Source organism: Salvelinus alpinus, chromosome 5 (genome assembly GCF_045679555.1).
Source record: "Salvelinus alpinus chromosome 5, SLU_Salpinus.1, whole genome shotgun sequence".
Lineage (NCBI taxonomy): Eukaryota > Metazoa > Chordata > Actinopteri > Salmoniformes > Salmonidae > Salvelinus > Salvelinus alpinus.
Genome location: NC_092090.1, coordinates 9,579,384 through 9,606,995, shown reverse-complemented (window position 1 = coordinate 9,606,995; position 27,612 = coordinate 9,579,384). Strand labels below are relative to the sequence as shown.

The 27,612-nt window shown below is 44.2% G+C and overlaps 1 protein-coding gene across 4 annotated transcripts in view; it reads right to left on the bottom strand.

Moving 5' to 3' along the window:
• Positions 1-27,612, bottom strand: part of LOC139575518 (caldesmon, smooth muscle-like) — a 65,738-nt gene that overhangs the window by 35,622 nt on the left and 2,504 nt on the right. For 2 of the 4 annotated variants that reach the window (XM_071400527.1, XM_071400528.1), the window contains exons 2-5: positions 11,265-11,426; positions 2,330-2,801; positions 2,030-2,160; positions 129-375 (exon numbers count right to left, since the gene is read on the bottom strand). In XM_071400527.1, the coding sequence (XP_071256628.1) occupies positions 129-375; positions 2,030-2,160; positions 2,330-2,801; positions 11,265-11,426 (1,012 nt within the window). Of the gene's footprint in view, positions 1-128; positions 376-585; positions 1,164-2,029; positions 2,161-2,329; positions 2,802-11,264; positions 11,427-27,612 lie in introns of those variants that run through there. The other 2 variants (XM_071400529.1, XM_071400530.1) reach the window with 1 other exon arrangement.

Below are 27,612 nucleotides of genomic sequence, written 5' to 3'. Positions count from 1 at the left end.
GTTACCAACATGCAGCGGCATGCATATCCACACACAGATAGTGTACATACCAGTCTCGGAGTAGGAGTGCAGATCTAGGATCTGACTGCTACCCCCTGTTCATTTATTATAACGGACCCAGGTCTCACCTCCTCCTGCTCCTGTCTGCGCTGCTCCTCTTTCTCTCTCTGGTGCTCCTCCTCCTCCCTGGCTCTGCGTTTCTCCTCTCTCCTGCGGTTCAACTCCTCCATCTCCTCCTGGTCCTCCTGCTGTCTCTGTCTCAGCTGTTCTAGGGTGCCCTGTCCCTGGCCTGGCGTCTTCTCTGTCTCCAGCAGCCCCCCGGGAACCTCTCCATCCACCTCCTCCTGTCTCTGCCCTCCATAGCTGCCACTGCGACTGGAGGAGAGGAGAGGAGGTGAGGGGAGAGGAGAGGAGAGGATAGGAGAGGAGAGGGTGAAAGTAAAGTTAGAGGAAAGGCTGGAGGAAGCTGCTCCGTCTCTCACTATGATCAAACTGATTTACAAATGTAACACCTTCTAATATCTCCACTGCTGTAGTTATGAACTACTTTGGACAGATTCCCTCAGTTTGCTTTGAAATGTTTACCTGTCTTCTTCAGTGACAAACAAGGAAGAAGTACGTATCTCATCCATGTCTTTCTGTGTCTCATCCATGTCCTTCGGTGTCTCGTCCAAGACTATCTGTGTCTCATCCATGTCTTTCTGTGTCTCAACCATGTCTTTCGGTGTCTCGTCCAAGACTATCTGTGTCTCAACCATGTCTTTCGGTGTGTCATCCATCTCTTTCTGTGTCTCATCCATGTCTTTCGGTGTCTCGTCCAAGACTATCTGTGTCTCAACCATGTCTTTCTGGGTGTCATCCATCTCTTTCTGTGTCTCCTCCATGACTATCTGCATCTCAGTCATGACTATCTGTGTCTCAGCCATCTCTGTCTGTGTCTCAGTCATGACTATCTGTGTGCCATCCATGACTATCTGTGTCTCAGCCATGTCTTTCAGTTTGTCATCCATGTCTTCCTGTGTCTCATCCAAGACTATCTGTGTCTCATCCAAGACTATCTGTGTCTCATCCATGACTATCTGTGTCTCAGCCATCTCTATCTGTGTCTCTAGCTGTGTCTCAACACCCTATAGTAGCTCACTCAAATGGCTTGGTTAAATTAAGGAAGGATGTTGAGCTAGCCAATACAGGAAGTGATGAGAGTCACTGATCTTGCCATGCCTCTTTTTCAGTTCAGTATGAAGTAGGAACTGATAGATGCTTAACAGAAGTGATTATTCTCTCTCTACAAGCAATCACCCATACAGATGTAGGATTTTCATTTGATCGCCGTGTTGCAGGAGAGCTTTCCTGCAATGCAGGAAATGTAAAACTTCTAGTCTATTTGAGGTTTAAAAAAGGCTTCTGAAGTTTGTAATTTACACTGTTCAATTTCATACTTGATTTATCCTTACGAAAAATGTATCAACCCCTTCATAAATGTCCATTAATAATAATCCACATAATAATTCACATTTCCTGTTGTTGCAGGATTATTTTCCTGCTGTAGAAAACTGGCTTAAATTAAGATCCTCCATCTGTAGCAGGAAGGTAAGACTGAAACTAAGGAAACTTTGTGTTGAGTTCTCCTCCTCTTTAAATTGAATTTGGACATTACAATAGTGAAATCTGGCCCCAGTCTGAACTGTGTCCAAAAGGGCACCATATTCCCTTGATAGTGCACTACTTTAGACCAACCAAATGGCACCCTATTCCTGTTATAGTGCACTACTTTAGGCCAGTCAAATGAAACCCTATTCCCGTTATAGTGCACTACTTTAGACCAGACAAATGGCACCCTACTCCTGTTATAGTGCACTACTTTAGGCCAGACAAATAGAACCCTATTCCCTTTATAGTGCACTACTTTATACCAGACAAAATGGCACCCTAATCCCTATATAATGCACTACTTTTGGCCAGATGAGGCTCTATATAAGGGTTCGAGTGCCATTTTGGACACACATATAGACTATTTTAGATGTGTTACCTTGGCGACAGTTTCCCTGCAACTAGGTATGAGGTCACTTCCGCTCCAGCTGCTTCCCCGTTACTGTTGACGTGTCTCATGACTTTAGAGGTATAGGAGATCTTCAGCTCAGATTTCTTCTTCTCCACTACCTAAAAACAAAACAGAGCATTTAGAGGAACACTTTATAGTTGACGGTCAAGTTTGGCATCACAGCCCAAACAACAGCTTTCCCCTCTTTGCCCTGCCGTGAATAAAGACTACACTGTGACTTGAGTGATGATTGGATACAGCACGGCATATACACAATCGTAACTCTACCTTGTCATCTGTTACTCTTTTTGAAGCGTCTTGTGTCTTGTTGCTGGCTCTTCGTTCCCACTCTACCTCCTTCTCCTCCCTCTCCTCGGGCCCAGGTCCAGGACGTGTCTTCAAGCAGGGCCTGATTGGGGAGGCTCCGTTTAGCCTGAGCAGCTGGGGCTGCTGCTGCTGCTGGGGTTGATGCTGCTGGGGTTGATGCTGCTGGGGTTGATGCTGCTGGGGTTGATGCTGCTGGGGCTGATGCTGCTGGGGATGCTGGGGTTGATGCTCCTGGGGCTGATGCTGCTGGGGCTGCTGCTGCTGGGGTTGATGCTGCTGGGGCTGATGCTGCTGGGGCTGATGGTCTTCCCAGGACTCCTGTTCCTCCAGGTGGCGCTGTCTGCGTTTCTCCAACCTCTGGGTCCAGTCACTGAAACCCTCGTCCTCCTCCAGAGCCAACTGGCAGCCGCTGGCCTTCAGCTCACTCTCACACCTGAAGAGACAGGTAGAATTGTTAATAACAAGTCAAACCTAAAGGTGATCCAGTCATTTCTAACTGTTCATAACTGTTCAACAGATATCTGTCTTGCACAACTGTCCATGGAAATATAGTGCTGTATTCAACATTTCCTTCAACAGTAACTACACCTAAGGACAGGGTTAGCCAGGCCAAAGATGGCCAGGTCGACCCTCGAAAAGGACAAGCAATACTTACAGCCTTCAACACTTCAACCTAATGCATTGTCAACTGAATTTCAAAACAGGCTAATTCAGCTAAATTCCTAACTGTTTATTTAACACAGTGTAAAAAGTAATTAGTTCTGCTAACTCCCGTTGTCTAGAACCGTTGTAGTAAACCCAACTCAAAGTATAGCAGTATTCAAAATGTAAAGAGACATCAGTACCCATATGGTTATCTTTAGAAGTTGTAAATACTTAACTGTTTTATGTTTTATTCACTATTTTCCATTAAATGACATGCTGTATTCTGAATTAAAATTAGTGAATTAACTTGAATATGAATGTTTGTTGTAGTGAACATAATAAATGCAGGTTCCATCTATTAAATGATTAACGTTCTTTATTCATTTTTGTCAAGTTTAAGTAGTAAGTGGTTTAGATTAGTGATTTTCAGTGGTCGTGTCTTAATGTTTAATATTGTTTTATGCATTTGATGATTTGTCATTTTAACCCACTTTAGCAGGAATTCTTGAACACTGTGCTCATTCCTCTAGCAGTAACTGGAGGTATAGCTGTAACCAGTCATTGAACACTGTGCTCATTCCTCTAGCAGTAACTGGAGGTATAGCTGTAACCAGTATTGAACACTGTGCTCATTCCTCTAGCAGTAATTGGAGGTATAGCTGTAACCAGTCATTGTTGAACACAGTGCTCATCCCTCTAGCAGTAACTGGAGGTATAGCTGTAACCAGTCATTGAACACTGTGCTCATTCCTCTAGCAGTAACTGGAGGTATAGCTGTAACCAGTCATTGTTGAACACAGTGCTCATCCCTCTAGCAGTAACTGGAGGTAGAGCTGTAACCAGTCATTGTTGAACACAGTGCTCATTCCTCTAACAGTAACTGGAGGTAGAGCTGTAACCAGTCATTGTTGAACACAGTGCTCATTCCTCTAGCAGTAACTGGAGGTAGAGCTGTAAACCAGTCATTGTTGAACACAGTGCTCATCCCTCTAGCACTAACTGGAGGTAGAGCTGTAAGCAGTCATTGTTGAACACAGTGCTCATTCCTCTAACAGTAACTGGAGGTAGAGCTGTAAACCAGTCATTGTTGAACACAGTGCTCATCCCTCTAACAGTAACTGGAGGTAGAGCTGTAAGCAATACAGGAAGCTGCATTGTACAGTGAAGAGGCGACTCCGGGATGCTGGCCTTCTAGGCAGAGTTCCTCTGTCCAGTGTCTGTGTTCTTTTGCCCATCTTAATCTTTTCTTTTTATTGGCCAGTCTGAGATATGGCTTTTTTTTGCAACTCTGCCTGAAAGGCTAGACGAGTTTCAGAAGAAAGTTATTTGTTTCTGGCCATTTTGAGCCTGTAATCAAACCCACAAATGCTGATAATCCAGATTCTCAACTAACCTAAAGTAGGCCCGTTTTATTGCTTCTTTAATCAGAACAACAGTTTTCAGCTGTGCTAGCATAATTGCAAAAGGATTTTGTAATGATCAATTCACCTTTTAAAATGATAAACTTGGTTTAGCTAACACAACGTGTCATTGGAACACAGGAGTGATGGTTGCTGATAACGGGCCTCTGTACGCCTATGTAGATATTCCATAAAAAAATCAGCCGTTTCCAGCAACAATAGTCATTTACAACACTAACAATGTCTACACTGTATTTCTTATCAATTTGATGTTATTTTAATGGACAGAAAATGTTCTAAGTGACCCCAAACTTTTGAACGGTAATGTACATCTTACACAAATGTTTTTAGAAATATTATATTTTCATCATAGTCTGTTACGTAGGACATCCATCTGGAAGCCAAGAGTTGATTGTCTGCCTCACCCCAAGGGCACCAAAACACCAGGTGGCTAAACGTGCTAGCTGCTAACCACTGTGAGAACAATCAGGTGGCTTCTGTATATTGTTAGCGGTCAGCACAATGTTGAAACAATGGGGTGCTAACAGCAGCTTGGCAGGGGAGAAGACAGAGGGGGCTCAGGTACTGTAGAGAGGTCAGGGGACAGGCAGCGGACACAGGAAGTGAGTCTTTACAGCCAAACACCTGCAGTCAGCCTACAGCAGCCATGTGTGTGTGTGTGTGTGTGTGTGTGTGTGTGTGTGTGTGTGTGTGTGTGTGTGTGTGTGTGTGTGTGTGTGTGTGTGTGTGTGTGTGTGTGTGTGTGTGTGTGTGTGTGTGTGTGTGTGTGTGTGTGTGTGTGTGTGTGTGTGTGTGTGTGTGTGTGTGTGTGTGTGTGTGTGTGTATATGTGTATATGTGCGGGGGACACCAATGTCGAGGTAATTGAGGTAATTATGTACATGTAGGTAGAGTTATTAAAGTGGCTATGCATAGATAATAACAGAGCGTAGCAGCAGAGTTTCGGGGGGGGCTAATGCAAATAGTCTGGGTAGCCATTTGATTAGCTGTTCAAGAGTCTTATGGCTTGGGGGTAGAAGCTGTTTAGAAGCCTCTTGGACCTAGACTTGGCACTCCGGTACTGCTTGCCGTGCGGTAGCAGAGTGACCAGTCTAAGACTAGGGTGGCTGGAGTCTTTGACAATTTTAAGGGCCTTCCTCTGCCACTGCCTGGTATAGAGGTCCTGGATGGCAGGAAGCGATAGTCCTGTATTGACGCTTTTCCTGTTCGATGGTTCGTCGGAGAGCATAGCTGGATTTCTTATAAGCTTCTGGGTTAGAGTCCCGCTCCTTGAAAGCGGCAGCTCTGCCCTTTAGCTCAGTGCGGATGTTGCCTGTAATCCATGGCTTCTGGTTGGGGTATGTACGTACAGTCACTGTGGGGACGACGTCCTTGATGCACTTATTGATAAAGCCAGTGACTGATGTGGTGTACTCCTCAATGCCATCGTAAGAATCCCGGAACATGTTCCAGTCTGTGCTAGCAAAACAGTCCTGTAGTTTAGCATCTGCTTCATCTGACATTTTTTTTATAGACTGAGTCACTGGTGCTTCCTACTTAATTTTTTTGCTTGTGAGGAGTAATCAGGAGAATAGAGTTGTGGTCAGATTTGCCAAATGGAGGGTAAGGGAGAGCTTTGTACACGTCTTTGTGTGTGGAGTAAAGGTGGTCTAGAATTATTTCCCTCTGGTTGCACATTTAACATGCTGATAGAAATGAGGTAAAACTGATTTAAGTTTCCCTGCATTAAAGTCCCCGGCCACTAGGAGCACCGCTTCTGGATGAGCGTTTTCCTGTTTGCTTAAGTTTAGCCCAGCAGATGACAGGTGTTAGCCAGACCCCAGGGCCTTTGGCTCGTCATCATGGCAACGGAACACACACGTACGGTGGCCATGGAAACATACACAAACTGAACGACCGACCTCGCTGCCAACGGAACAAACGCCACTGCTGCATCCTGTTTCCTCTGAGTGAGCTTTGGGCTGTGTCCCAAATGGCACCCTATTCCCTAAATAGTGGTACTACTATAGACCAGAGCCCTATTCCCTATATAGTGGTACTACTATAGACCAGAGCCCGACATAGTAGTGCACTACTTTTTACCGGTGCCCTATTCACCATATAGTGCACTACTTTAGACCAGAGCCCGACGTAGTAGTGCACTACTTTTCACCAGAGCCCTATGTAGTAGTGCACAACACAGGGGATAGGGTGCCCCTTGGGATGCAGTCATGCTCTCTTCCTCTCTTCCTGTAGCCCCGGCCTTCTGTCATTTCTCGTTTCTCATTGTTGCAACATAGCAAAAATAAATACAGTTTAGGTTAATTTATTAATGTGCTGCATAGAAGTTGCATTAAAACATTATCAAGTAGTATAATAACATAATAACATTAACAAGTAGTATAATAACATAATAACATTAACAAGTAGTATAATAACATAATAACATTAACAAGTAGTATAATAACATAATAACATTAACAAGTAGTATAATAACATAATAACATTAACAAGTAGTATAATTACATAATAACATTAACAAGTAGTGTAATAACATAATAACATTAACAAGTAGTATAAAAACATTAACAAGTAGAATAATAACATAATACCATTAACAAGTAGCATAATAACATTAACAAGTAGTATAATAACATAATAACATTAACAAGTAGTATAATAACATAATAACATTAACAAGTAGCGTAATAACATTAACAAGTAGTATAATAACATAATAACATTAACAAGTAGTATAATAACATAATAACATTAACAAGTAGAATAATAACATAATAACATTAACAAGTAGTATAATAACATAAAAACATTAACAGGTAGTATAATAACAGAGTTATTCTACCTGGAACCAAAAAGGGTTCTACCTGGAACCAAAAAGGGTTCTACCTGGAACCAAAAAGGGTTCTACCTGGAAATAAAAAGGGTTCTACCTGGAACTAAAAAGGGTTCTCCCTGGAACTAAAAAGGGTTCTCCCTGGAACTAAAAAGGGTTCTCCCTGGAACTAAAAAGGGTTCTCCCTGGAACCAAAAAGGGTTCTACCTGGAAATAAAAAGGGTTCTACCTGGAACTAAAAAGGGTTCTACCTGGAACTAAAAAGGGTTCCACCTGGAACTAAAAAGGGTTCTCCCTGGAACTATAAAGGGTTCTACCTGGAACTTAAAGGGGTTCTACATGGAACTAAAAAGGGTTCTCTTATGGGGACAGCCGAAGAATCCTTTGTAACTATTTTTTTCTAAGAGTGTAGCGTAATTAGATCTCTGGTAAAAAAAAAAATATATACAAGTGTTTTTCTTCTGGATAAAGGACCATTTATTTCCTGTGTAACATTTGCCAACCACTACCACACACCTGCAGATGTTTCTGGAAGTAGATTTTTCTTAACTAGAAATGTAGCATCCTTGCAACTACTCGTCCATCGTCAAAAAATGTTTGAGTCACCAATAGGTTTGAGTCACCAATAGGTTTGAGTCACCAATAAGTTTGACTAACCAATAGGTTTGACTAACCAATAGGTTTGAGTCACAAATAGGTTTGAGTCACCAATGCATTTGAATAACCAATAGGTTTGAGAAACCAATAGGTTTGAGTCACCAATAGGTTTGATTCACCAATGTATTTGAATAACCAATAGGTTTGAGAAACCAATAGGTTTGAATAACCAATAGGTTTGAGTCACCAATAGGTTTGACTAACCAATAGGTTTGACTAACCAATAGGTTTGAGTCACCAATAGGTTTGAGTCACCAATGTATTTGAATAACCAAAATAGGTTTGAGTCACCAATGTATTTGAATAACCAAAATAGGTTTGAGTCACCAATGTATTTGAGTAACCAAGGGAACAAGAAGTAATAGCCTAAACTACCACACATCTTTAAGAGGAAACCATTGATTCAATACAATAGACCTGTTGTGGAGGAACATGGCTCACACACACGCGCGAATGCACAAACACACACACACACACACACACACACACACACACACACACACACACACACACACACACACACACACACACACACACACACACACACACACACACACACACACACACACACACACACACACACACACACACACACACACACACACACACACACACACACACACACACACACACACTCTCCCTTCATATCTAGAGTAGTACACATCAACACTGACAGGGCATTTAAAACCAATAGCACAGCAGACTGAAGACTGCCTCCCAAATAGCACCCTATTCCCCAAGGGCTCTGGTCAAACCTGTTCACTATATAGTGAACAGGGAGCCATTTGGGACACAGCCCAGGTCCATATACTGTAAGCCCTGATAGGATACGTGACAGCACTTCATTAGCGAATGCTAGCTAATGTTGTCTTGTTTCCCTACAGTCTAATCAGCACCATTGAGACATCAGTCAGACTACCTACAGTCTAATCAGCACCATTGAGACATCAGTCAGACTACCTACAGTCTATTCAGCACCATTGAGACAGCAGTCAGACTACCTACAGTCTATTCAGCACCATTGAGACAGCAGTCAGACTACCTACAGTCTATTCAGCACCATTGAGACATCAGTCAGACTACCTACAGTCTATTCAACACCATTGAGACATCAGTCAGACTACCTACAGTCTATTCAGCACCATTGAGACATCAGTCAGACTACCTACAGTCTATTCGGCACCATTTAGACATTTACATTTTTTATATTTTTTATTTAACCTTAATTTAACTAGGCAAGTCAGTTAAGAACAAATTCTTATTTACAATGACAGCCTACCCAGGTCAAACCCTAACCCGGACGAACCTGGGGCAATCGTGCCCCGTCATATGGGACTCCCAATCACGGCCGGATTGTGATACAGCCCAGGATCGAACCAGGGTGTCTGTAGTGACTCCTCTAGCGCTGGGATGCAGTGCCTTAGACCGCTGAACCAGGGTCTGTAGTGACTCCTCCAGCACTGAGATGCAGTGCCTTAGACTGCTGAACCAGGGTCTGTAGTGACTCCTCTAGCACTGAGATGCAGTGCCTTAGACTGCTGAACCAGGGTCTGTAGTGACGCCTCTAGTACTGAGATGCAGTGCCTTAGACCGCTGAACCAGGGTCTGTAGTGACTCCTCTAGCACTGAGATGCAGTGCCTTAGACCGCTGAACCAGGGTCTGTAGTGACTCCTCTAGCACTGAGATGCAGTGCCTTAGACTGCTGAACCAGGGTCTGTAGTGACGCCTCTAGCACTGAGATGCAGTGCCTTAGACTGCTGAACCAGGGTCTGTAGTGACGCCTCTAGCACTGAGATGCAGTGCCTTAGACTGCTGAACCAGGGTCTGTAGTGACTCCTCTAGCACTGAGATGCGGTGCCTTAGACCGCTGAACCAGGGTCTGTAGTGACTCCTCTAGCGCTGAGATGCAGTGCCTTAGACCGCTGAACCAGGGTCTGTAGTGACGCCTCTAGCACTGAGATGCAGTGCCTTAAACCGCTGAACCAGGGTCTGTAGTGACTCCTCTAGCGCTGAGATGCAGTGCCTTAGACTGCTGAACCAGGGTCTGTAGTGACTCCTCTAGCACTGAGATGCGGTGCCTTAGACCGCTGAACCAGGGTCTGTAGTGACTCCTCTAGCGCTGAGATGCAGTGCCTTAGACCGCTGAACCAGGGTCTGTAGTGACGCCTCTAGCACTGAGATGCAGTGCCTTAAACCGCTGAACCAGGGTCTGTAGTGACTCCTCTAGCGCTGAGATGCAGTGCCTTAGACCGCTGAACCAGGGTCTGTAGTGACTCCTCTAGCGCTGAGATGCAGTGCCTTAGACCGCTGAACCAGGGTCTGTAGTGACGCCTCTAGCACTGAGATGCAGTGTCTTAGACCGCTGAACCAGGGTCTGTAGTGACTCCTCTAGCACTGAGATGCAGTGCCTTAGACCACTGAACCAGGGTCTGTAGTGACGCCTCTAGCACTGAGAGGCAGTGTCTTAGACCGCTGAACCAGGGTCTGTAGTGACGCCTCTAGCACTGAGATGCAGTGCCTTAGACCGCTGAACCAGGGTCTGTAGTGACTCCTCTAGTACTGAGATGCAGTGCCTTAAACCGCTGAACCAGGGTCTGTAGTGACTCCTCTAGTACTGAGATGCAGTGCCTTAAACCGCTGAACCAGGGTCTGTAGTGAATCCTCTAGCGCTGAAATGCAGTGCCTTAAACCGCTGAACCAGGGTCTGTAGTGACGCCTCTAGCACTGAGATGCAGTGCCTTAAACCGCTGAACCAGGGTCTGTAGTGACTCCTCTAGCGCTGGGATGCAGTGCCTTAGACCGCTGAACCAGGGTCTGTAGTGACGGCTCTAGCACTGAGATGCAGTGCCTTAGACCGCTGAACCAGGGTCTGTAGTGACGCCTCTAGCACTGAGATGCAGTGCCTTAAACCGCTGAACCAGGGTCTGTAGTGACTCCTCTAGCGCTGGGATGCAGTGCCTTAGACCGCTGAACCAGGGTCTGTAGTGACTCCTCCAGCACTGAGATGCAGTGTCTTAGACCGCTGAACCAGGGTCTGTAGTGACTCCTCCAGCACTGAGATGCAGTGTCTTAGACCGCTGAACCAGGGTCTGTAGTGACTCCTCTAGCGCTGAGATGCAGTGCCTTAAACCGCTGCGCCACTACAGTAAGCAGTTCACGTCATGCGTTACAGACATGACTAACGAGCTAATCAGCCTCTACAGATGACAACAAGACTGGTGTGCGATGTTTCATCTTACACCCTAGTGCAGTCTATGATAACCAGAGCAGTATGTTCTGTTGTAGGATTCTACAGCAGGAAAGTGTTGGCTGTTAGCCTCCATTCAGCTTTGTGACTTACAATGGATATAGCTCCAGGAGCCCATTGTCCGGTGTGGGGCTGGTGGTGCTGGCTGGGCCAGTGTGGGTGTGGGGGACCTGGTCTCCCTGTCTCTCCCTGGCCCTCCGTCGCTGTTCCCGCTCTATCTCCTCAGCATCCTCAATACTGCGCTGGGCCGTCACCCTGGAACACAGAGACAGTGAAAGAGAATAGAAAAATAATCAGACCTATTATATTTTATTATATTTTATTATATTTTATTTTATTATATTTTATTATATCATATTATATTTTATTAAATTATATTATATTATATATATATTTTTTTAAATCATTGCTGTCTCAATGACACAAAACTGTGTTAGTCAACTGAGCTAAAAGCTAATAATTCACTCTGACAACTAACAGGTCTCAGGCAAGGTTTCTTTCCGTTGGAGCGCTTCTGGTACACATATTGTGTAGTCGGGTGAAACAATCTCTGTTGAAGTTGTATCTTCCTCCTACAGGTCTATTAGGGAAAGGGAAAGTGGGGATACCTAGTCAGTCGTACAACTGAATGCCTTCAACTGAAATGTGTCTTCCTCATTTAACCCAACCCCTCTGAATCAGAGAGGTGCGGGGGGGCTGCCTTAATCGACATCCACGTCTTCGGCGCCCCGTGGAACAGTGGGTTAACTGTCTTGTTCAGGGGCAGAACGACAGATTTTTACCCTTGTCAGCTCGGGGATTCGATCCAGCAACCTTTCGGTTACTGGCCGCAGTGCTCTCTATGGAGATGTGAAGGCACAAATGAGCTCAATTAAACATGTTCATCTAATATTACACAGGAAACACTAAACAGGAGATAAATAGGAGGACAGAGCTCATGTCATGTATCACACTTAAACGTAGTGTCCACAAAGTAGCAGTCGGTCAAACCAGGAAACAGAGACAGATCTACCACCAAAGAGCTTTTCTTTACCATGACAAAACCAGATGTGGGAAGTCCGTGTCTGTTCAGGGATTAGTGCTGGCCATCCAACAACAGAAACACTAAACTGTCTCTGTGTTTACATCTGCACTAAACACATGGGTCTCTGCGGTCGGCCATCTTGGAATAGCACTGATAACGAGTGTATTGGGAGCAGGAAGGTGTCCAGAAACGTCTCAATGATATAATGAGGATACACCAATATCTATCCACCACAGTTCACATACATGAAGAAGACGCACTGGAGAATCACACTGTTAAAATGAAGTGCTTTGTAACACCAAAACTAGTGACAACTGAGCTGCCACCAACACGAAGGAAAAGAAACCTTAACATGACATGGTGTGTTGTAACACCAGTTAATCAATATGTTCTGAAACATGACATGGTGTGTTGTAACACCAGTTAACCAAGTGTTGTGCAACACTTTGCCAGGGTCTGGGAGCACTACCAGAAAAGGTTGAAAACACTATTTTGGTGTTTCGAGTTCTGTCTAGTGCAGAATTAGATGCTTTCTCCTTTGGTGAAGTTTCCTCCCTCTATAGCTCCTAAACACTGTGATGGCGTTCCACATCCTGTCTAGTGAAGAATTAGACGCCTTCTCTTTTGGTGTCGTTTCCTCCCTCTATAGCTCCTAAACACTATAACGGCGTTCCACATCCTGTCTAGTGAAGAATTAGATCACTTTTTCTGAAGAATTTTAATGTTTAACATTGATGTATCTATTAATTTGCCATTTTAACACATTTCGACAACAGTAACTGGAGGTTTTGCAAAAAGTTTTTTTCTTCATTTGCCTCCACCATCGACAGTTGGAAATGTGGGAACGGTTCGTCCAATCATTGAACGTAATTTTGCCTGACGGTTTTAATATCAGTTTATCGTGATCTATTACACCTCATGGCGACAAGCTGCTTAATACTGATATGGAAGTCTACTTTTCTTTCTACAAACATGCACACAACACTGTGTAAAATAATCATCAAGTGTAAACATGTAGAATTACCCATAATCCTCTAAAAACAGAGCCACGTGGCAAAATGGGATAAAAACCAATGAGTTCAATCACTCAATGTTCTCTCTCTTTTGTTATCTCATAAAATATAATTACTTTTTAATGAGCTCACCTGACAGATAACTCTACTGTAACCCTACTAACTAACCAGCTCACCTGACAGATAACTCTACTGTGACCCTACTAACTAACCAACTCACCTGACAGATAACTCTACTGTGACCCTACTAACTAACCAGCTCACCTGACAGATAACTCTACTGTGACCCTACTAACTAACCAACTCACCTGACAGATAACTCTACTGTGACCCTACTAACTAACCAACTCACCTGACAGATAACTCTACTGTGACCCTACTAACTAACCAACTCACCTGACAGATAACTCTACTGTGACCCTACTAACTAACCAGCTCACCTGACAGATAACTCTACTGTGACCCTACTAACTAACCAGCTCACCTGACAGATAACTCTACTGTGACCCTACTAACTAACCAGCTCACCTGACAGATAACTCTACTGTAACCCTACTAACTAACCAACTCATGACTGTTGCCGCTATTAGAGTTTCTGAGTTGCAGCTAGCCGTCTTCAACACACTGAACTTCACCCTCCCCCATCTGTCCTATATTCCAGCCACGCCATTAGCTCATAGCCCTGCCTCCTCCGCTGCATGTAAAAGAGAGGAATAGAGGCAGAGAGGGGGGGTGAGTAGGTCGAGAGGCAGAGGAGAGAGGAGGGATGGAGGAGTGAGTAGGTTGAGAGGCAGAGGAGAGAGGAGGGAGGGAGGCAGAGGGAGGGGGGGGGGGGTGAGTAGGATGAGAGGCGAGGGAGGGAGGGAGGCAGAGAGAGGGGGTGAGTAGGTCAAGAGGTAGAGGAGAGAGGAAGGAAGGGGAAGGGAGGCAGAGAGAAGGGGTTGAGTAGGTCGAGAGGCAGAGGAGAGAGGAGGGAGGGAGGGGGTGAGGGAGGGAGGGAGGGAGGGAGGGAGGGAGGGAGAAAAGAGTCTCTGGAGAGGCGTTATGGTCAGGAGGCCTGAAGAGAAGGATGCCAGAGGTTGCAGCGGGTCAAGGAGGAGTTTCTTGTCCTGGTATGAACTCCACACAGGAGAGCCATACACACATACACACACACACACACACACACACACACACACACACACACACACACACACACACACACACACACACACACACACACACACACACACACACACACACACACACACACACACACACACACACACACACACACACACACACACACACACACACACACACACACACACACACACACACACACACACACACACACACACACACATACACATTCCTAGGATCCATCATTTCCTCTCCATTCTTACTGTAAGTGGAGCCAACACAGTGACTGACAGTCCTCCTAAACAATGGCCTATAATTCACCACAATGGAAACATTCATGTCAAATCAGCCATTTTGTTTCCTAAACTATTTCATAAAATAATAAAAGGACTGACTCATCTTGACCTGGGGGAAACGTTCTTTAATAATCTGTGTTGTGTTTCTGAATCTGAATCAATCAAAAAATGAAGGCTTGATTTCCATCTATAGACTAGACTCAGACTGTCATGCAAATAAATACTGCATAAAATCTCTTTCTTTCTACTGTTTTAAGATTGTTTATCATTAAATCACATCAAAGCCCACCATTCTCATTTCCCATATAATTGCTATGTAGACCACAGAGAGGACGGAGCTGCCAAATCTCTGGTTTATATTGGAGCTCAGTTGCCTCTAATGTAATGATCCCGTGCTTTGCTGTTCTCTCTTCGGGTCTCTTTGGGTCGGCAAATAAAGAGCGTAAAACTATAGGGGGGCCTGGCACAGCTGTTCCTATTGGGATGTTTTTCTCATTTTTAAACACACAGGAGAACAAATAAGGACGTTCGACGACAATCAAGAAGTACTTCAAATCAAAATCCGTTGTAAATCCATTCCGATTGATATGAACCAGGAAACGGAACTGAACATGGATTTTATACACAACAAATCTAACGTATCCAATTATGAATTGGAGTCAGGTGAGAGGAACTAGCTTGCTTTGAGTGCATGTCTAGTCAAAAGGGTCGTTTTCACATTGACAATAGCAAAGGGACATTTTTGTGAGGTTCTTCAGAGACAATACTGTTGTGTAAACTTACGAAATGATCCTGTCTTGAACGCTACCTCCGGAGGTCGCGCACAACACTCGTTTTCTCGTTTGTAACATTGTGTGGTGATTTCATAGGTGGCACCACAGGTCCCAGAGTGATGGGGGTTTGTTCTCCTGGGGACCAGAGTGATGGGGGGGGGGGATTGTTCTCCTGGGGACCAGAGTGATGGGGGGGGGGGATTGTTCTCCTGGGGACCAGAGTTGTTTTCCTGATCTGGTAGGCTAACCTAACCAGGTAAAACTCTGGGTGTGATGTAGAAATAATTAATGTGTTATAAACTGTTTTATAAAGTCTGTGATGTGACCAGGTTTTTCTAATCAGGTCATATGTTTGGGTTTTGTTTTGGTAAAACACTCCAGGACCTGTCTTACACATAGTCAATTGTGGATAAATACTTGTTTTCATCTTTCAATCTGTGAAAATACTAAAGAAAGGTAGTAAAATGCATCATTAGCACTTTTCTTTGAAGAAAATGTAACTTATATAATTTTTTGGGGGGACAACACATCGACAATTCCCTTAAGTCTGGAGAATACATCTAAGCAGAACCACAACCACACCGTATGTGTTGAATGTAGAAGCTACTGAGGAAAATGAGTTTGACGTGTGGGAGGAGTCTGACTTTCAGGAAATGGCAGTTAAAGACAAAGACACGGAATTTAGACTAAAAAACGTTAAATACGTATTTAGACCCAATCACCATCTCCTCTAAGTAAGTTACTAGATATAATCCAGTTTGTAACATTATTTATGAAATTATCTTTTAAATTTCGTGTGTTTCAATGTAGTGAGCTTTCAAATTATGAATGTACTGTATATCCATTTAAAAGTGTTTTCAATTTATTACATTTTGATGATGGTAGTATGTTAAACTAACAAAAATATACATTTTCATCAACTTTTGACATTTGATTTTATTTGTACTTTTTGAAAAATACTAATATCAATGGACCAAAATATCAACAAAATCTCAAAATGGATATGTACAAAAATGTAATTTTTAGCATGTGGTGCCTGGCCTTAAACCAAATCCAAAGTGCTGGGGGCGAATGCCAACATGCCCCCAGTTTGCCCTGTTGTGCTGATCTCTGCAACGTGGAGAGATGAAAATCACCTCACAACGCTACAAATGAAGAAACAGAACCTATATATGATCTATATGGATTTATTTTTGGTGGCAGGGTTCCTCTCTCGGCTTGTGACATTCCCACCATATTATGTAAATTGAAATGTCACTCTGATAACTATATTCAGTCACTCTGATAACTCTATTCAGTCACTCTGATAACTCTATTCAGTCACTCTGATAACTCTATTCAGTCACTCTGATATCTCTATTCAGTCACTCTGATAACTCTATTCAGTCACTCTGATAACTCTATTCAGTCACTCTGATAACTCTATTCAGTCACTCTGATAACTCTATTCAGTCACTCTGATAACTATATTCAGTCACTCTGATAACTCTATTCAGTCACTCTGATAACTATATTCAGTCACTCTGATAACTCTATTCAGTCACTCTGATAACTCTATTCAGTCACTCTGATAACTCTATTCAGTCACTCTGATAACTCTATTCAGTCACTCTGATAACTCTATTCAGTCACTCTGATAACTATATTCAGTCACTCTGATAACTCTATTCAGTCACTCTGATAACTCTATTCAGTCACTCTGATATCTCTATTCAGTCACTCTGATATCTCTATTCAGTCACTCTGATATCTCTATTCAGTCACTCTGATATCTCTATTCAGTCACTCTGATATCTCTATTCAGTCACTCAGTCACTCTAACTCTATTCAGTCACTCTGATATCTCTATTCAGTCACTCTGAAAACTCTATTCAGTCACTCTGATAACTCTATTCAGTCACTCTGATATCTCTATTCAGTCACTCTGATATCTCTATTCAGTCACTCTGATAACTCTATTCAGTGAAAATAAGCCCTAGGGTCTCTGTGTTAGAGAGCTGTATGCTACTGAAAAAACACCAGCCAACCTAGTTCACCTCAGGATCACACCAACCGAAATAGGTCACCTGAGGATCTGGCCTGGGATTGGCCAGTCTGAGCAGGAAGTATGAAGTGGTCAGCACAACAACAAACAGAGGTACCTCTCAGTCTCAGTCTCCGAACAATACGACAAACAAGAGGTATTAAACATTTAAAGCCACAATCCTTATTCATGTGGGTCCTTAATCCTAATTAAAAGGACCATTGAACAGCAGTAATTATTGCATACTGCACTTTTAATCTCAGTAAACCTCTCTCATAATGCCACCAGGACTGTACTGTACCAGTGTACACTGACAAAAACCACCACCACCCATTTATTCTCTATGGCCGGAGGAGGTCATTCACTGACAAAAGAGAGTTTGAGGGTACAAAACATTAGCAACACCTTCCTAACATTGAGTTGCGGCCCCTTTTGTCCTCAGAACAGCTTCAATTCGTCTGGGCATGGACTGTACAAGGTGTCGAAAGCGTTCCACAGGGATGCTGGCCCATGTTGACTCCAATGCTTCCTACTGTTTTGTCAAGTTGGCTGGATGTCCTTTGGGTTGAGGACCATTCTTGATACACACGGAAAACTGTTCAGCGTGAAAAACCCAGCAGAGTTGCCGTTCTGAAACCGGTGCACCTGGCACCTACTACCAGACCCCGTTCAAAGGCACTTCAATCTATTGTCTTGCCCTCTGAATGGCACACATACACAATCCATGTCTCAATTGATTCAAGGCTTAAAAATAATTGTTTAACATGTCATCTCCCCTTCATCTACACTGATTGAAGCAGATTTAACAAGTGACATCAATAAGGGATCATAGATTTCACCTGGATTCACCTGGTCAGTTTACGTCATGGCAAGAGAATGTTTTGTCCACTCAGTGTAAAACCCTCAGTGTAGCAGTATATGCTAACTAGAGTAGAGATGTGGTTGTGGGAGAACAGAAGAGAACAGGAAATCATATTGTGAAGACCAACCTTTCCCAATAGTGTTTCCACAACCAAGTCTGTAGCAACATCCCAACTCATAGTAACCTTTTCCAACCCTGTCCAACCCTTTCCAACCCTGTCATCCCTTTCCAACCCTTTCCAACCCTTCCCAACTCTTTCCATTTTGAGACTTTCCCTTCTATCAGCATTTTCTTTCATACTACATAATGACTTGTGCGTCCCTGGGTTATGACACGTGTGCTCTGGGTTTTGACGGGTAAAATCTTCTTCCGCTCGGGGGAGATTGAGACAGTCGAGGTCTGGGAGACAGATTGAGAGAGGTGGTGGAGAGGGCAGGAGGGTGTGTGTGTGTGTGTGTGTGTGTGTGTGTGTGTGTGTGTGTGTGTGTGTGTGTGTGTGTGTGTGTGTGTGTGTGTGTGTGTGTGTGTGTGTGTGTGTGTGTGTGTGTGTGTGTGTGTGTGTGTGTGTGTGTGTGTGTGTGTGTGTGTGTGTGTGTTTCTCCCCCAGATGATGTCATCTCCATAAGGGAAGTTCCAGCCATAAAAGACTCTATTGAACCCGCTGCAACCTGGTCTCAGAGCATTTTGTATTATTCTATACGTAAATCCCGAGACAAGCCATTTAGTATGATATGTTATGAATTACAATTCGCTTTAGCTAACATGCTAAGGAGATGCAAAGTAGCTAAATAGCAAGTAGTTGAAAAGTTGCTAATTAGCGAAAGTTGTCGTTGATGAGATTCAAACTCACATCCTTTGGGTTGATAGATGTTCGTGTTATATCCATCAATCAAATGTATTTATAAAGCCCTTCTTACATCAGCCGATGTCACAAAGTGCTGTACAGAAACCCAGCCTAAAACCCCAAACAGCAAGCAATGCAGATGTAGAAGCAAGGTGGCTAGGAAAAACTCCCTAGAAAGGCAGGAATCTAGGAAGAAACCTAGAGAGGAACCAGGCTCTGAGGGGAGGCCAGTCCTCTTCTGTCTGTGCCGGGTGGAGATTATAACAGTACATGGCCAAGATGTTCAAACGTTCCTAGATGACCAGCAGGGTCAGATAATAATAATGCCTACCAGTCCACCCCAACCAATAACATGACCTTTGTTCTTGCGTTAAGTAACCATCTGTCTTATGCAACCATACCAAACATAACATATCATACTAATTTGAGTTTCCCCCGGATTTACATGTACTATGTTACGTCTAGTCCGTGACACCAGGCTGTGAACCCAGACCCTCAATGTAATGTTGATGATGTCGTCACTAAGTGACGCAGATGGTTAAAGCAACCAGACAGGCAGCGATACAGCCCCGGGGCTACTACACGACTACCATCAATCACTCTCCTGTTTGTGAGACAGCAACAACCTCCAACCTCACAGACGGATATAAACAGTAGAGAGTCAATGAACTGCAATGATGAAACTTAGCTTTAGTCATCTAGCTTTAGCATTGTTAAGCCATTGACATTTCTGTCGCAAGACGAGACAAAATAAAAGCTTGAAACAAGCAATCATGAGCAAAGCACTTAGAATACAAGAAGCACCGTTCAAGTGTAAAAAGTTGTGACGTCGGCATTGTAATGATTCTGAATTGTAACGGTCTCTTTGCTTTACTCAAACACAATTTGCCCTGATTCGAAATGCACAATGCAAACTATTCCCTGAGCAGAAAGTGAATTCTGTTTGGATTCTGGTACGTACTGTGTGTTAGTGTATCATAATCAGAACCAGGTCTGGTCAGTGAGGTGCCACTGATATCTGTGACATTAATCTATAGTCTGATATCTGTGACATTAATATATGGTCTGATATCTGTGACATTAATCTATAGTCTGATATCAGTGACATTAATCTATAGTCTGATATCTGTGACATTAACCTATAGTCTGATATCTCTGACATTAATCTACAGTCTGATATCTGTGACATTAATCTATAGTCTGATATCAGTGACATTAATCTATAGTCTGATATCTGTGACATTAATCTACAGTCTGATATCAGTGACATTAATCTATAGTCTGATATCTGTGACATTAACCTATAGTCTGATATCTGTGACATTAATCTATGGTCTGATATCTCTGACATTAATCTATAGTCTGATATCTGTGACATTAATCTATAGTCTGATATCAGTGACATTAATCTACAGTCTGATATCTCTGACATTAATCTACAGTCTGATATCTGTGACATTAACCTATAGTCTGATATCTGTGACATTAATCTATGGTCAGATATCTGTGACATTAATCTATATTCTGATATCTGTGTCATAATCTATAGTCCTAACCCAGGGCACCAGAAGCATCTTTTTCCAAACAACCATTATCTGGACAAAGACTCCTGCGGTGATCTGTGGAATTCACCTCTTCTCCTCCGATTACATGCCCTGCTTTTAAACCTCTCTTTCTAGGGAGGAGGGGATTGGGACATTGAAAAGCCTGATGGAGAGATGGAGGGAAGGGGATGGAGGGGGATTAGGACTTTAAAAGCCTAATGGAGAGAGCAGGGAATGGGATGGAGGGATGGGTGAGAGGGGAGGAGAGGGGAGGAGGAGGGAAGGGGATGGAGGGGTGGGTGAGAGGGGAGGAGAGGAGGAGAGGAGGAGGGAAGGGGATGGAGGGGTGGGTGAGAGGGGAGGAGAGGAGGAGAGGAGGAGAGGAGGAGAGGAGGAGGGAATGGGATGGAGGGATGGGTGAGAGGGGGAGAGGAGGAGGGAATGGGATGGAGGGATGGGTGAGAGGGGAGGAGAGAGGAGGGAATGGGATGGAGGGATGGGTGAGAGGGGAGGAGAGGAGGAGGGATGTTGTTAACTTCTCAGGGGGCAGCTAATCTTTAAAACACAGACCCCAGGGAAGAAAAGAGAGATGGTGACGGACAGAGAGGAAAGAGAGATGGTGACAGACAGAGAGGAAAGAGAGATGGTGACAGACAGAGAGGAAAGACAGATGGTGAAGGACAGAGAGGAAAGATAGATGGTGACAGACAGAGAGGAAAGAAAGATGGTGACGGACGGAGAGGAAAGAGAGATGGTGACAGAGGAGAGGAAAGAGAGATGGTGACGGACAGAGGAGAGGAAAGAAAGATGGTGACAGACAGAGAGGAAAGAAAGATGGTGACGGACAGAGGAGAGGAAAAAGAGATGGTGACAGACAGAGAGGAAAGAGAGATGGTGACAGACAGAGAGGAAAGAGAGATGGTGAAAGACAGAGAGGAAAGAGAGATGGTGACAGAGTAGAGGAAAGAGAGATGGTGAAAGACAGAGAGGAAAGAGAGATGGTGACAGAGTAGAGGAAAGAGAGATGGTGAAAGACAGAGAGGAAAGAGAGATAGTGACAGACAGAGAGGAAAGAGAGATGGTGACAGACAGAGAGGAAAGAGAGATGGTGACAGACAGAGAGGACTGTGGTGACTTCCAGCAGGGTGAATGGGTCAGGGCTTTTTTTGAGTAGCTGGGCTTGACCTAACTAGCCTGTCCCAGGGGGCACAGGGGGACAAACATCAGACTGAGAGGATGTCTTGACCTAACTAGCCTGGCCCAGGGGGCACAGTGGGACAAACATCAGACTGAGAGGATGTCTTAACTCATATTTCACCTAAACCAACCTAGCTGAGTGGGTCACCTCTAGTCTGGGGGAAGGAGACCTCATATTTCACCTAAACCCACCTAGCTGAGTGGGTCACCTCTAGTCTGGGAGAAGGAGACCTCATATTTCACCTAAACCCACCTAGCTGAGTGGGTCACCTCTAGTCTGGGGGAAGGAGACCTCATATTTCACCTAAACCCACCTAGCTGAGTGGGTCACCTCTAGTCTGGGAGAAGGAGACCTCATATTTCACCTAAACCCACCTAGCTGAGTGGGTCACCTCTAGTCTGGGAGAAGGAGACCTCATATTTCACCTAAACCCACCTAGCTGAGTGGGTCACCTCTAGTCTGGGAGAAGGAGACCTCATATTTCACCTAAACCCACCTAGCTGAGTGGGTCACCTCTAGTCTGGGAGAAGGAGACCTCATATTTCACCTAAACCCACCTAGCTGAGTGGGTCACCTCTAGTCTGGGAGAAGGAGACGTCAGACGCATATTATTTTTCTACATTAATTACTGTAAATCCACTCCAGAAGGACATGACCAACTTCCCCCACCCTCCACCTAGCCCCTCCGTCCAGATGACAATAATCTGTGGACTCCCTGCCGAGTTTCCACCTGAAGGCTCAGACTTTTCTGTTTCCATCTCCGGCACCCGTGTCTCACTGAGCCATGTGTCCAGCGGAACCGTTCTGACTTGGGGCCAAAGTCAGGCCGCCGGTACTTTTCATCTGGCGTTTACATCACAATGGCTAACAGTGAACATGGGCTTTAACACCTTCTCCCATAGTAACTGTCTTAATGATACGGAGGTTGTTGATTCTGCTCACCTCACGTCTCTCCTGTCACACACTCCTGATGGAAATACAGTTCCCAGAAACGAACACTAGAGCCTACATTCAAATAAACTCTGGTGACATACTGGTGTGTGATGGAACAAGAGTGATGGAACAAGAGTGATGGGAAAATGGTGATGGAACAAGAGTGATGGAACAAGAGTGATGGGAAAATGGTGATGGAACAAGAGTGATGGAACAAGAGTGATGGAAAAAGAGAGATAAAACAATAGTGACTGAAAAATAGTGATGGGGAAAAATAGTGATGGAAAAAGAGTGATGGAAAAGGAGTGATGAAAAAAGATTGATTGAACAAGAGTGATGGAAAAAGAGCGATTGAACAAGAGTGATGGAACAAGAGTGATGGGGAAATGGTGAAGGAACAAGAGAGATAAAAAAATAGTGACTGAAAAATAGTGATGGGAAAAAATAGTGATGGAAAAAGAGTGATGGAAAATGAATGATGAAAAAAGATTGATTGAACAAGAGTGATGGAAAAAGAGCGATTGAACAAGAGTGATGGAACAAGAGTGATGGGGAAATGGTGAAGGAACAAGAGAGATAAAAAAATAGTGACTGAAAAATAGTGATGGGAAAAATAGTGATGGAAAAAGAGTGATGGAAAAGGAGTGATGAAAAAAGATTGATTGAACAAGAGTGATGGAAAAAGAGTGATTGAACAAGAGTGATGGAACAAGAGTGATGGAAAAATGGTGATGGAAAAATTGTGGTGGAAAACGAGTGATGGACCAAGAGTGATGGAACAAGAGTGATGGAAAAAGAGTGATGGAAAAAATGGTGATGGAACAAGAGAGATGGAAAAAGAGTGATGGAAAAAGGCCACAAGTGAAGTCACACTCAGTATTTGCTCTACACGTACCCTTCCCCAAGAGATCTGTGGATGAACTGGCCAGCCCACACTACACACTACACACTACACACTACACACTACACACTACCACACAACCAGGCCAGCCCACACTACAACTTTACCAGCTGGAAGTTGTCAAACAGCCCTTTGGATGACACAGGCCCTGGGCTGCACTGTCACGCACCGCTGCTCAGCCAGCCACTAACACAAGCACCGCTGCCCAGCCAGCCACTAAGCCAAGCACCACTGCCCAGCCAGCCACTAACACAACCACCGCTGCCCCCAGCCAGTCACTAACCCTGAACAGTCAAGCAGAGCCAGCCGCTGGTGTTGAGGACAGCTATTTTTCCTTCCATGAAACTGAATCTCATCCTGTGAAACAACGGCGTAACGACATATTAAAAGTCCCTCTGCAGACACAGACCTGGAAGAGTGGCCTTCGGCCAGAGAAGAGTCCTAGTTGGCTGAGATCGTGTTCTATTTGCAACTGATTGGTTGTCCAGGGTTGTTTATCTATTTATTGGCTGGTCCAGAACAAAGATGTTAAACGGATCAGAGATGAGCTACTCTCTGATCAGTTGAGAACTAGTAAAAGTGGTTGAGTGACTCACTGCTGCTACAGAGGTCCTATCACCACTCTCTTCTCATTGTGGTGATGCTGCTACAGAGGTCCTATCACCACTCTCTTCTCATCGTAGTGATGCTGCTATAGAGGTCCTATCACCACTCTCTTCTCATCGTAGTGATGCTGCTACAGAGGTCCTATCACCACTCTCTTCTCATCGTAGTGATGCTGCTATAGAGGTCCTATCACCACTCTCTTCTCATCGTAGTGATGCTGCTACAGAGGTCCTATCACCACTCTCTTCTCATCGTAGTGATGCTGCTACAGAGGTCCTATCACCACTCTCTTCTCATCGTGGTGATGCTGCTACAGAGGTCCTATCACCACTCTCTTCTCATCGTAGTGATGCTGCTACAGAGGTCCTATCACCACTCTCTTCTCATCGTAGTGATGCTGCTACAGAGGTCCTATCACCACTCTCTTCTCATTGTGGTGATGCTGCTACAGAGGTCCTATCACCACTCTCTTCTCATCGTAGTGATGCTGCTACAGAGGTCCTATCACCACTCTCTTCTCATCGTGGTGATGCTGCTATAGAGGTCCTATCACCACTCTCTTTTCATTGTGGTGATGCTGCTATAGAGGTCCTATCACCACTCTCTTCTCATCGTGGTGATGGGGGATCGTTGCTGTTCTGTTGATGTCACCCCATCTTCCGTTCTCCCCTGTTTTCACTGGCCTGGTGTCAAACGTTAACAGGTTTCTGCTTGCTTTCATTTAAAACAGTGAGAAGCATTAGGTCACCGAAAAGTTCAGCACATTTATACCAAAGTCTACAGTACTGTAATTGTTGGTGGTCCGAGTAAATAATTGAGCCAAATATTTAGACAATTAATTATATTCACTTTATGATCAACAAGGTGAGATAACAATTGAATTATTTATCTGGATTGACAGCCGCAGATATTCACGTACGTCATGAATCACTTTGCTGTATCTAAAAGTGATCTTTATCCCTCCGGTCCCACCACCCTGCAGCCTCATATCAAAACAGGAGAGAAACATAAATCACATGAAGATCACTTCAAAGTGAAACTGACCCCCATTTCCTAAATACTGTCAACTCTCTCTCCCCTCTCTTCTCTCTTCTGAAGATGATTGGCCGATCTGTCTCACCAAATATAAACACCCACTAAGTTATTATTATTATTACATACACCCCCCCCCACCGTCCCCCACCCCCCAAGTCAGGGGTCAACAGGTCAAGCCCCTGAGCCCCAATCAAAGGCCTGGAGGGTGGTCCGGAGGAAGGGAGGGGCCCATTTTAACCTCCAGCAGAACAATAAACACCAGTTGACGAGGGAGGGGGGGGGATAGTTCCCTCTTTGTAAAGTTAGTGGTCTCACTATTGTCTTCTTTAAGGGGTGTGTGTTTATCAGAGCTGGTTTTAACTCCAGCTTGTATAGGAGTTGGAGTTGTATTTGAGTTGGAGTTGTATAGGAGTTGGAGTTGTATTTGAGTTGGAGTTGTATTGGAGTTGGAGTTGTATTGGAGTTGGAGTTGTATTGGAGTTGGAGTTGTATTGGAGTTGGAGTTGGAGTTGGAGTTGGAGTTGGATTGGAGTTGGAGTTGTATAGGAGTTGGAGTTGTATTGGAGTTGGAGTTGTATAGGAGATGGAGTTGGAGTTGTAGTTGGAGTTGTATTGGAGTTGTATTGGAGTTGGAGTTGTATTGGAGTTGGAGTTGGAGTTGGAGTTGGAGTTGGATTGGAGTTGGAGTTGTATAGGAGTTGGAGTTGTATTGGAGTTGGAGTTGTATTGGAGTTGGAGTTGGAGTTGTATTGGAGTTGTATTGGAGTTGTATTGGAGTTGAAGTTGTATAGGAGTTGGAGTTGTATAGGAGTTGCTCTCCTAATGTGGCACCGTGCTGTAGGGTAGGACAATGTTTGTCCAATTTCCTGTCTATTAGCAGTAATTAAGTGGTTGTGGGTAATTGCTGTACTGACTGTCTCTTTGGGAATGCAGCACAGTAAATGTCTGTGAGAGCGGCAGCTGTTGTTCAATAGGAACACTGTTAACGTGGCTGGTTAAAGCCGTCCCTTCAGACATTAGTGAGCAGTAGGAATGTCTTACTTTTTCTACCATATTAACTTTGAACCACTTTCCACACGACCACAGAATGGAGATACAGGGAGTGGTGAAATGAAGGTTTCACCTCCCAGTAACAGACATCACATATGAAGGTTACTACGTCCCTCCCAGTAACAGACATCACATATGAAGGTTACTACGTCCCCCCCAGTAACAGACATCACATATGAAGGTTACTACGTCCCTCCCAGTAACAGACATCACATGTGAAGGTTACTACGTCCCTCCCAGTAACAGACATCACATATGAAGGTTACTACGTCCCTCCCAGTAACAGACATCACAGATGAAGATTACTACGTCCCTCTCAGTAACAGACATCACATATGAAGGTTACTACGTCCCTCCCAGTAACAGACATCACATATGAAGGTTACTACGTCCCTCCCAGTAACAGACATCACATATGAAGGTTACTACGTCCCCCCCAGTAACAGACATCACATATGAAGGTTACTACGTCCCTCCCAGTAACAGACATCACATATGAAGGTTACTACGTCCCTCCCAGTAACAGACATCACAGATGAAGGTTACTACGTCCCTCTCAGTAACAGACATCACATATGAAGGTTACTACGTCCCCCCCAGTAACAGACATCACATATGAAGGTTACTACGTCCCTCCCAGTAACAGACATCACAGATGAAGGTTACTACGTCCCTCCCAGTAACAGACATCACAGATGAAGGTTACTACGTCCCTCCCAGTAACAGACATCACATATGAAGGTTACTACGTCCCTCCCAGTAACAGACATCACATATGAAGGTTACTACGTCCCTCTCAGTAACAGACATCACATATGAAGGTTACTACGTCCCTCCCAGTAACAGACATCACATATGAAGGTTACTATGTCCCTCCCAGTAACAGACATCACATATGAAGGTTACTACGTCCCAGAACACCTGATGGTCAGCTACATCTAATTAGCATCAATAAACAACCAGATAACACACCTGGCAGAAACTCCAACTAACACACACCTGGCAGAAACACTAACTAACACACACCTGGCAGAAACACTAACTAACACACACCAACACCTGGCAGAAACACTAACTAACACACACCAACACCTGGCAGAAACACCAACTAACACACACCTGGCAGAAACACTAACTAACACACACCAACACCTGGCAGAAACACCAACTAACACACACCAACACCTGGCAGAAACACCAACTAACACACACCAACA